At 42.7% G+C, this 11,906-nt stretch overlaps 1 protein-coding gene and 1 non-coding gene across 2 annotated transcripts; both read right to left on the reverse strand.

Moving 5' to 3' along the window:
- Nucleotides 1-3,033: 3,033 nt before the first annotated feature.
- On the reverse strand, nt 3,034-10,862 carry Fmc1 (formation of mitochondrial complex V assembly factor 1 homolog). The gene is made up of 2 exons (XM_032906732.1): nt 10,653-10,862; nt 3,034-3,324 (listed from the first exon to the last, which is right to left on the reverse strand). The coding sequence occupies exons 1-2, from the start codon at nt 10,788-10,790 to the stop codon at nt 3,121-3,123; spliced, it is 342 nt and encodes a 113-aa protein (XP_032762623.1). The 5' UTR covers nt 10,791-10,862; the 3' UTR covers nt 3,034-3,120.
- A 560-nt stretch (nt 10,863-11,422) lies between these two features.
- Nucleotides 11,423-11,495, reverse strand: Trnar-ccu. The gene has a single exon. It is a non-coding gene; the product is annotated as a tRNA-Arg (tRNA).
- Between the last annotated feature and the right edge of the window lie 411 nt (nt 11,496-11,906).

Raw genomic sequence — 11,906 nt, forward strand, 5'->3', positions numbered from 1 at the left:
GTTATTCAGTTTACAATTTTGCTTTTTTGGGTTCTCTTAAGACAAGATTTCTCTGTGTAACAGCCCTGGCTGTCCTGGACCAGGCTGGCCTCTAACTCTCAGAGATCCATCTGCCTCTGCCTCCCAGTTAACAGTTCTAAAGTGGAGTTAACTGGGCCATGCATTCCATAGCACCACCTGAACACATGCTATGTGGGTAGCATGCTTATGCATATGAAAATATGCTTTGAAGAATACAAAGATGAGTGAGCCATGGGTTTTGGTTTAAGATACCGAGTTTCTTGTGTGTGGAGGTTGGGGGAGGGAAGCCCTCACATAAAAAGAGGAGCAAATGGAAAGTTGGTGATTTATAGAAAATAACTTTTGAAATTAAGGAGATTTGAAGCAAAAGGGTCATTTATGGCATTTATTACTTCAAAAGATTATCAATGGTGCTCACTCACACACACTAAACTTGAACAGTAAAAGAGGATTGCATGGCCCTGCACAAAGAGGACTTGCAAATTTGTAAAATGTTCCATTTTTCTTTTTACTTGGAGGAAATTATTACTTTCAGTAGTATATTCTACACTTTTGAATCAGGAAAAATATTTCTCAATGTAAATTTATAATGGAAAATATTGGTATAAATAGAATTTCTACTATGAACTATTCACTCTACAAAATTTAAAAATTATTTATTTTCCTGAAATGCTAAACCAGTTTATGAGTTCAATGAGATTGGAACTAGAAAGAAATATTAAATGTTAAAATTCCTTTCCCTGTAAGAGGAAGGTTGAATTTTAAGATACTTAAGACATTTTAACTTCATTTGACGTATAAAAACTGGCATAGCATGAGAACTTGTACTCAGTAACATTAAATTTATGTGTTCCCTTTACTGTTCTGTTTACTGTTCTCTTTAATTCTCCTAGTATTGACTTCTGAAATCTCTACATTATATATTTCAGTGTTGGAGTAAATGGCAGAATTGTCAGCAAATATTTTTTTTTTCTTTTTTTCGGAGCTGGGGACCGAACCCAGGGCCTTGCGCTTGCTAGGCAAGTGCTTTACCACTGAGCTAAATCCCCAACCCCAAATATTTTTTAATTAAAAAAAAAAGATTATCAGTGCATGAGTTGGGGGCAGACACAGTAAAGACAAGGACTAGGAGGTAAGTAGAACCTTCAGAAGCAGCTTGTGGCAGGGTAAACCTGACTAGCAAAGAGACCAATACTAAACAGCCCACGTTTTATAGTGGACTAGCTAAATGCAGAGCCATTTCTTTCAAGTGCAGTTTAAAAGTGAGAGCAAGTTGACAGTCATAAGAGGTAGATGTTAATGTGCTCAGTCTATTCCCCGATTCCTGGACATCCTGTGGGCTGGGGTTCAACTGTGGCCATAGTCCTTAAGTGTCATTGCTTATCAGGCCTAAGGAAGTAATATCTCCCACTGTTGTTAGCTTACTGTTTGGCATTACTTTCATCCCACATCTTCACGTATCCCTTTAGCTCTCCTCAACCTTATTCTGTTTCCTGCCAGGACCTAACACAACATAGTTGTGTACTTTTATAAAAGATAGACACACGGGATCAGGAAGTTGGCAAAGCACTTGGAGCATTAAGACAAAGTCCCTGGATCCCACTGTGGAAGGAGAGAACTGACTCCCTAAAATTGTCCTCTGACCTCTCTACCTGCACTTACACATACCATACAATAAGAAAATAAAAGTTTTAGAAAGATACCCATCCATATATTTATGTGTTTGTCGAGGCACAGGAAATATGTTCAAAGATGCATGGTAACTTAGTAATGCTTACCAAAGGCATGGAAATGTGAGAAGAGACAAAGGATGAATGTGGGTATTATATTCATGGCACTAGAACACAAGAATAGGCTTGCATTATTTTTATCTTTTAAAATATCATGGTAAGAGTTCAGCATAGTGGTGCTTTAATTCCAGTACTCTGGAGGCAGAGGCAGGCAGGGCTCTGTGAGTTCAAGGTCTGCCTGTTCTACATAGCAAGTTCCAGGCCAGTTAGAACTACACAGCAAGACTCTTATCTAAAATAAGCAAAACAAAACAAAAAACAGCAAAACAAAACTTTATTTTTAATTATGTATATGTATATATGTATGTGCACATGAGTGTAGGTACCTGTACAGACTAGAGGTCTGGGATCTCTGTAACAAGTTACAAAAGATGGTTATTAGCTACCTGACATGGGTGCTGAGAACCAACCTCAGAACCTCTGCAAGAGTAATACACACACTCTTGACCACTAAGCCCATCTCTCCATTTATGACCAAAACCAAAAACAAAAGCCCTAAGTTTTAAAAGTTAAGTCAAATACATCAGGGACTAGGGAGCAGGTTCACTGGATACAGTGTGCACACGTAAGGGCCTGAGTTTGAATCCCAAACACCCACATGCATAGTCACTGCAGTTCATGTTTCTAACCCCAGAGCTGGGGAGCCAAGACAAATAGATCCTGGACACTTCCTAGTTAGTCACTGAACCCAAAACAGTGAGCTCCAAGTTCAGTGAGAGACACTGTCAAGAAACAAGGCAGAGAAGTACTTGAGAAAGGCATCCCTTTGCCAAACTCTGGTCTCCACATGAACCTTCATGTGCAAGAGCACTGACACATAACATCAATGAGGGCTGGAGAGATGGCTCAGTGGTTAAGAGCACTGACTGCTCTTCCAGAGGTCCTGAGTTCAAATCCCAGCAACCACATGGTGGCTCACAACCATCTGTAATGAGATCTGATGCCCTCTTCTGGGGTGTCTGAAGACAGCTACAGTGTATTTATATACAATAAATAAATCTTTAAGAACATCAATGAACCCAATGTTACAAAGTTCAGGGGTTGGGGATTTAGCTCAGTGGTAGAGCGCTTGCCTAGGAAGCGCAAGGCCCTGGGTTCGGTCCCCAGCTCCGAAAAAGAGAACCAAAAAAAAAAAAAAAAAAGTTCAGCAGATTCACTTCAATTTTATTTCCCTAAGTATTCAGTCAACAAAAAACACAGAAAAGCAAACAAAAACCAAAACTACACTTTAAAAAAGATTTAATGATAAATACATATTGGTAGAAATGGTTAAATTCTTGAATGAAGAAACATCTGAGGACTTTCTGCATCATGGCTCCCAGCCCTTCCCTCCAGGCTGATGGGGCAACTGGAGGCCCACCAAACCAGCAGACTCCTCCACTGAGCGCTCACCCTTGCCATGAAATTCCTGATGAAGGGCTACATGTTGCCGGATACTACGCAAGAGACAGAGATAGGTGGCAGCTTGGAAGTGAAGCTCGTGTTGGGCTCTGCACAACTTCTCACTGGTGACCTAAAAAGAGTAATCAGCAGAGTCAGATACCCTGTTAACACCACCTACTGTATCCCCATACCCACGGGGGAGGGAACAGTAACAAGCACTCTACAGACATGCACACGCACATATTTACTAGCACCGTAGAAGCACTGTAGCAAAAGGAAAGCTGACCTCCAGGTCTGTCTGTCACAAAGAATGCATGCTCTCCATTTAAACAAATTAGGGCTGTTTTGGGTTCTGTGGCTTAAACAATGCCTATATGTCCTGTATGTGAGGGGGTACATTAAAGAAAGCACTGGGGTTGGGGATTTAGCTCAGTGGTAGAGCGCTTGCCTAGCAAGCACAAGGCCCTGGGTTCGGTCCCCAGCTCCGAAAAAAAAAGAAAAAAAAAAAAAAGAAAGCACTGAAATGCCCACTCATGGAGCATTTTTTATTGTGATGAAAAACACCCAGAAGCCTCTGGGTGAGTCTACAACAGAGAGATACAGAAATAGTAGACTGGACATGGCCATGACATGGCAAGAGATAGTAGAATTACAGGAGAATGGGTCGCTGGAGTTGGAACTCAGTGAGCTGGAACAGGCCTGGGAGTTGGGGCAGGGAGGAAGGGCCAGGATGCCAGCACAGTGGCTTTGACATGTATAAGGAGAACTTTTTTTTTTTTTTTCCAGAGCTGGGACTGAATCCAGGGCCTTGCGCTTGCTAGGCAAGCGCTCTACTACTGAGCTAAATCCCCAACCCCGTATAAGAACTTATGAATAGGAACTGAGAACCCAGAGGCTAGCATGGACTCTGATGTGCAACCACAGATGCAGTTCAAGGGAGAGCCAAGTCCCTTCTGCCAGGAGCAAGGGAAATGGCTCCTTTATTGGGTAGAAAACCTGTTTCTGAGGAACACTGGCTTTTATAAGCCTCCAGGAATCCTATAATCCAACCTTAGCTCATTTCTGGATAGAGGAACTCCCTGAGACTAACACACCTTTCACACTAAAATAAAAAACTTATCTAAAAAAAAATGGCTTTATACTCGATTGTAACAAAATGAAGATTATGTATGTACATATGTATATGAAATAAATATGTTTTGACATTAAACTTGTTTTTACAATTTACCCATCTGGAAAATCTGGATCCTCATGACTTGAAGAACTATAAAATCCACATCAATGCCCAGAGTGATTCCTGTCCTGGTTGTCCCTCACAATGCTTCATTACTAGTACTGTGTCCTTAACTATTTTGGGGTTCCGAGGTTGTGGGAAAGGATCAGGAACATCAAAAATTTGAGCATGGGGGGCTGGAGAGATGGCTCAGTGGTTAAAGGACTGCTCTTCCAAAGGTCCTGAGTTCACATGGTGGCAAAATCTGTAATGAGATCTGGTGCCCTCTTGTGGTGTCTGAACAGCTACAGTGTAATATAAATATAATAAATAATAAATCTTTAAAAAAAAAAAAATTTGAGCATACAATGGGGATGTGTGGATTACTCCTTGGGCACCATAATTCCCTTTCTCAGTCTGAATATCCAAGGTAAAAATCTGAAAACTGGAACATGTAATATTTAATGCACTACAGGAGCACCCAAGTGCTCTAATGAAAACGTTTTTTAAGACAAGGAAGGTCATACTGTAGAGCAAGGACTGGCCTGTGATTCACCCTTCTTGCCTTGGTCTTCCAAAAGCTGACATTTACAGGTGTGTGACACAACAGTCACCCCTTGTCAGAGTTAGGGTATGTATGTGGTTCAGGCTGGAGAGATGGCTCAGTGGTTAGGAGCACTGACTGCTCTTCCAGAGATCTTGAGTTCAAATCCCAGCAACCACATGGTGGCTCACAACCATCTGTAATGAGATCTGATGCCCTCTTCTGGTGTGTCTGACGACAGCTACAGTGTACTCAGATACATAAAATAAAAAAATCTTAAAAAAAAAAAAAAAGAAAGAAAGAAAAGAAAAGAAAAAAGAGAGTCTCACTATGGATCCTAGTCTTCTTGGAAATCACTTTGATCCTACCTCCAAAAATCAAGGTATTGCTGATTGATACAGCTCAGTGGGTAAGGACACTTGCTGCCAGTCAGGCCTGATGCCCAATTCAATCCTTGAAACCCCAGAGTAGAAAAAGAAAACTGACTCTATGTCTTCTGGCCTCCCATGTTTGGCATGCATGCCCCCCAAAGATATATATATATTAAAAAATCAAAGTTGGGGGGTTGGGGATTTAGCTCAGTGGTAGAGTGCTTGCCTAGGAAGCACAAGGCCCTGGGTTCGGGCCCCAGCCCCGAAAAAAAAAACCAAAAAAAAAAAAAAAAAATCAAAGTTGGGGGAAAAAAGATGTTCCCAGTTACATCTTTTCTCCCTACAGAACAGAAAAGACGAGCACAGAAAACTTTTAGCCCTGTGCCAGAAGAAAGTGAAAAAGCATCCCCCCCATTCTTTTTTTTTTTTTAACATTTATTTATTTATTATGTATACATCATAGGCCCTGCCTGCATGTCCTGCAGGCCAGAAAAAAAAAAAAAAAATTATAGAAGCCACCATGTGGTTGCTGGGAAAACTCAGGACCCTGGAAGAGCAGAAGAAAACCTCTGAAAAGCCCCCCATCCCCCATTCTTATGTACATTCAGGAGAGTAAGATTTCTCAACTTTTCTTTTTCTCCCCATCACTGGAGGTAGAACCCAGGGCCTCAGGCATGCTAGACCAGTACTGTTCTGCTGCGTCTTATAATCTGTCTTAGTGTTAGGTTTTTTTTAATTGGACATATTTATTTACATTTCAAATGTCATTACCTTTCCCGGTTTTGTGTTCATAAGCCCCCTATCCCCTCCCCCTCCCCCATAATGGTGTTCCCCACCCCCCCCTTACCACCACCCCCACATTCCCTTGCACTGGGGGTCCAACCTTGTCAGGACCAAGGGCTTCCCCTTCCACTGGTGCCCAACAAAGCTATTCACTGCTACATATGCAGTGGGAGCCATGATTCAGACCATGTATAGTCATTGGGTAATGGTTTAGTCCCTGGAAGCTCTGGTTGGTTGGCATTGTTTTTCTTTTGTGGTTGCAATCCCCTTCAGCTCTTTCAATCCTTTCTCTAATTCCTCCAATGGGGGTCCCATTCTCGGTTCAGTGGTTTGCTGCTAGTGTTCGCCTCTGTATTGGACATGCTCTGGCTGTGTCTCTCAGGAGAGATCTATATCCAGTTCCTGTCAGCATGCACTTCTTAGCTTCAATCTTATCTAGTTTTTGTGGCTGTATGTCTATGGGTCACATGTGGGGCAGGCTCTGAATGGCCGTTCCTTCAGTCTCTGCTCTAAACTTTGCCTCCATATCCCCTCCTATAGATATTTTTGTTCCCCCTTTTAAGAAGGAGTGGAAGCATCCACATTTTGGTCATCCTTTTTCTTGAGCTTCCTGTGGTCTGTGCATCTAGGGTAATTCAAGCTTTTGGGCTAATATCCACTTATCAGTGAGTGCATACCATGTAGTTTTTCTGTGATTGGGTTACCTCACTCAGGATGATATTTTCCAGTTCATTCCATTTCCCTATGAATTTCATGAAGTCGTTGTTTCTGATAGCTGAGTAGTACTCCATTATGTAAATGTACCACATTTTTTGAATCCATTCCTTTGTTGAAGGGCATCTGGGTTCTTTCCAGCTTCTGGCTATTATAAATAAGGCTGCTATGAACATAGTGGAGCACGTGTCTTTTTTATATGTTGGGGCATCTTTTGGGTATATGCCCAGGAGAGGTATAGCTGAGTCCTCAGGTAGTGGAATGTCCAATTTTCTGAGGAACCTCCAGACTGATTGTACCAGTTTGCAATCCCACCAACAATGGAGGAGTGTTCCTCTTTCTCCACATCCTTGCCAGCATCTGCTGTCACCAGAGTTTTTGATCTTAGCCATTCTCACTGGTGTGAGGTGGAATCTCAGGGTTGTTTTGCTTTGCATTTCCCTGATGAAATTCGATATTCCTCAGCTGAGAATTCTTTGTTTAGCTCTGTACCCCATTTTTAATAGGGTTATTTGGCTCTCTGGAGTCTAACTTTTTGAGTTCTTTGTATATTTTGGATATTAACCCTCTATCAGTTGTAGGATTGGTAAAGATCTTTTCCCAATCTGTTGGTTGCCGTTTTGTCCTAATGACAGTGTCCTTTGCCTTACAGAAGCTTTGCAGTTTTATAAGGTCCCATTTGTTGATTCTCGATCTTAGAGCATAAGCCATTGGTGTTCTGTTCGGGAAATTTCCCCCAGTGCCCATGTGATCCAGACTCTTCCCCAATTTTTCTTCTATTAGTGTGTTTCTGTTTTTTTGTGGAGTTCCTTAATCGGCTTGGAATTAAGCTTTGTATAGGGTGATAAAAATGGATCAATTTTTATTCTTCAATTTGCATTCTACCTGCTGACCTCCAGTTGAACCAGCACTATTTGTTGAAAATGCTATCTTTTTCCCATTGGATGGCTTTAGCTCCTTTGTCAAAGATCAAATGACCATAGGTGTGTGGGTTCATTTCTGGGTCTTCAGTTCTATTCCATTGATCTATCTGCCTGTCTCTGTACCAATACCATACAGTTTTTATCACTATTGCTCTGTAATACTGCTTGAGGTCAGGAATGGTGATTTCCCCCAGAAGTTCTTTTATTGTTGAGTATAGTTTTCACTATCCTGGGGTTTTTATTATTCCAAATGAATTTGCAAATTGTTCTTTCTATCTCTATGAAGAATTGAGTTGGGATTTTGATAGGGATTGCATTGAATCTGTAGATTGCTTTTGGCAAAATGGCCATTTTTACTATAGTAATCCTGCCGATCCATGAGCATGGAAGATCTTTCCATCTTCTGAGGTCTTCTTCAATTTCTTTCTTCAGAGATTTGAAATTCTTGTCATACAGATTTTTTACTTGCTTGGTTAAAGTCACACCAAGGTATTTTATATTATTTGGGACTATTGTAAAGGGTGTCATTTCCCTAATTTCTTTCTCAGCCTGTTTATCCTTTGAGTAGAGGAAGGCTACTGATTTGTTTGAGGTAACTTTATACCCCAACACTTTGCTGAAGTTGTTTAGTAGTTCTCTGGTGGAACTTTTGGGGGTCACTTAAATATACAATCATATCATCTGCAAATGTCTTAGTGTTTTGAGTGGCTGTTTTTGTTGTTTTGTTTGGATTTTTGCTAGTTTCTTGAGACAGGGTAGCTCTGGCTGGCCTTGAATTCAGAATCTGCCCGCCTATGCTTCCAGGATTAAAGGTGTGAATCACCTTTAATGCCTGGCCCAGCCCTGGAATTTTGAGCATGAATTTACATTGTTTTCCTGAGGAATTTCTTTTGTTGTTACTGTTTTTTCCATAGTATTTCACTGTGGAGCTCTGGCTATCCTGGAATTCAACTCTAGAGCAGGCTGGGCTCAAACTCAGAGATCTGATGGCCTTTGCCTGCAAATGTTGTTTGTGAGAATTCCAAAACCTTTACTGCAAAGCCCCTTCAGGAGCAATAATGTTCCGTCTATAATGTACAGCTGCAGCCATATATACCTACCTTACCTTCCCCTATTCGAAACTGTTGATTTGCCATTTGATTATGCATTTTCTTTCCCTGTATCCTTAACCTTTCCTAACCTCCATTCACTTGCAAATTCCAGATCCCTAATTGTAGACTCCTAGCCTTTCTTTACCACCTCTTCCTCAGAGCCCTGTCCCCTGACTATCTATATACCCTTAGCACTTGTTTGTGCTAAACTTGATCTTACTTCATGGCTCTTCAGGTAGACTGTGGCTTCTTACGTGCACATCGTTTTGTTTGTTTTTCAGGGTTTCTCTATATAGTCCTGCTGTCTTGGAACTCCCTGTGGAGACCAGACTGGCCTCAAAGGCAAAGATTCACCTGCCTCTGCCTCTCAAGTGCTAGGATTAAAGGACATGTGCCACCACCACCTGTCACATCTTATTCTTGATATTTGGCTGTAGTTCTTAATACACAGTCCCTAACATGACTTTTTTTTTTTTTTTCTTTTTTTTCAGAGCTGGGGACCGAACCCAGGGCCTTGCGCTTGCTAGGCAAGCGCTCTATCACTGAGCTAAATCCCCAACCCCCTAACATGACTTTTTAAAAGCTAAGTGAATTTTAGTTCTAAGGTTTTGCATTGCTCAAATTCAGCAGTTGGGATAAGCTCAAGGGCTGGAGAGATGGCTCAGTGGTTAGGAGCACTGACTGCTCTTCCAGAGGTCCTGAGTTCAATTCCCAGCAACCACAACCATCTGTAATGGGATCTGATGTCCTCTTTGGTGTGTCTGAAGACAGCTACAGTATACTCATACAAATAAAATAAATCTTAAAAAAAACAATAATAATTATTATAATTATAATTGCTCAAGAACATTAGTTTTCCTTCCCCTAGATTGTAGTTCTGAGCAGAACTGTTCAGGTAAGTGTCCCTGAGCCTTAGCTACCCCTCTTGCATTGGCAGAGAATTGAGCACTACCTCCTTTGGAAAATTAACCATCTTCTATTGGGATGTGAACTGTGGATTTCAAAATAGTACTTCCCAAGGATAGCATTTTGTATGTTTATGTTTGTACACCAATAAAACACGTATCCTGTCATACAGCAAGCTAAAGATATGCAATCTCTATAGAATACAAGATATTGCTTTCCTCAGTGATGAAAGGCTAACAATTAATAAAACTGTACCACTCTTGAACTCTTGAATACTCCCAACTAAATTGCCTTAAAAATTGCTTTTGCCTGGCCCATGCCTTTAAGACCCACTCAGAAGAAAAAGGCAGAGTGAGTTCAAGGTCAGTCTGGCTAAACAGCAAATTCCAGGTCGGCCAGATTAATACTGAAATTCTGCATCTTCACTCCCCACAAACACATGTCAAGTGTGCGCTCGCGCACACATACACACACCACCACCACCACCACCACCACCACCACACCACCATTGCTTCCTATTAAGATTTTAATGTGAAAAGGGTGAGGAGGAGGGGGACGCTTGTACCCTTGTGCCTTTAAGTCTCACGACCCCTAGTACCTACTTCCCACAACGCCCGCCCCTTACCCCATTCCACACCCCACGTACCAGACAAACCAATGAAATCGTCAGAGACAGCTCCACCCTGGTGGGTGGCAGATACGAAGTCCCTAGGAAAGTGCACCCCACGCGGCTTCTAGGCCAGTAGAGGATTTGAGACCACAGGTTGGGTACCCAAGGGGTTGGATTATGTGGTGAGAACCGCAGGTGGAGGACAGGTCGACCAGACACGTTTGCCCTAAGACTCCACCATCACACTTCCCCCTCATCTTCCCTTTCCCGCGACCTGGAGCCCACCAGACGCGGCTTGCGTACCCGATGTGCTCGGAAAGCCTTAACCAGGTACCGGTAGGCTGCTGTGTCGCGGTATGGTCGCCCGGTGGCCGCGTTCAGGTAGCGCAGCTCCCGCAGAAGGCCCCGCAGAGTGCGCGCCGGCGACCCCAAGGCCGCCATTTTCCTGTCCTTGGCGAACCTGGTCCCTAACAGCCTCTGGCGCCCTCGCTCGCACACTCAGGGGCAGATGCTGGCCCGCCCACTCCGCCCCACAGCGCCGTCTACCGACTGCCCTGCGAGTGAAACGCCAAGTGACACCTTAGGGGATCAGAAGAAAAGCAAGGGAAGGTACCGAATCCTCTCGGCCCTTCTGACTGCGTCACTTTAGACTTCCTTAATCCGAAGGTCGCCGAGTCTCAGAGAAAAGGTGTCTGGCAAGAGAGTATGTAGATTTGACCTAGGTCGCGCCAAAAAGGTCTTAACTATTTCTACCAGGGATGTCAAAATTAAACGTACCGACCTCCAAACTTGGCTACCCGCAGCCTAGGGGAAGAAAATGGACTCATATCCTGGTATGGCAAACTGCAGATCCTCAACTAGTAAAACCTCACATCAGTTTCTCCAGTTTTAAAACAAAACGGCCGGGCGTTGTGGTATACGCCTTTACAGCCCCTAGAGGCAGGTGGATCACAGAGTTCATAGACCATTCTGTGTAGAGAGACCCTTTCTCAAAATAATACATTAAATGAATAATAGGTATGATTGGCAACAATCATCTCCTAATTGAAAGGTGTTAAAATTTAAAAAAGCGCCACCCCAGATGGGACTCGAACCCACAATCCCTGGCTTAGGAGGCCAATGCCTTATCCATTAGGCCACTGGGGCTTCTAGTACTGACACACTCAAACACTGTAATCAAGTTATTTCCTGTTTTATACGTCATCACTCAAATTTATTGTTTTTACCCTATCGCAGAGAACCACACTTAGTCTCAGTATGAAACGGATGCCTGCTGGGAAATGTAGTTTAGATACCGAGAGTCAACAGTTTCACCCTGCAAACAGTGGATGCAACGAAGCAGAACCGGCTCCCGCTTTTGCTTACGTGTTCGTTTCTGTGTCTAGTAGCTCTGCGCCTGCGCAAAAGTGGTCTTGAGGGACGACAGAGTCAAACCGGCTTGAAAAAAAAAAAAAAACAGTTCTTCGAGACTCCCTCTCGTCCTGTTCTTTGTCAGATTTTAACAGGAAAAGCCAAGCCCCTTCCGATTGGGCTACTTTCAGGGTTTGTCTTTGCTCT

The sequence above is a fragment of the Rattus rattus genome, chromosome 6 (genome assembly GCF_011064425.1).
Source record: "Rattus rattus isolate New Zealand chromosome 6, Rrattus_CSIRO_v1, whole genome shotgun sequence".
Lineage (NCBI taxonomy): Eukaryota > Metazoa > Chordata > Mammalia > Rodentia > Muridae > Rattus > Rattus rattus.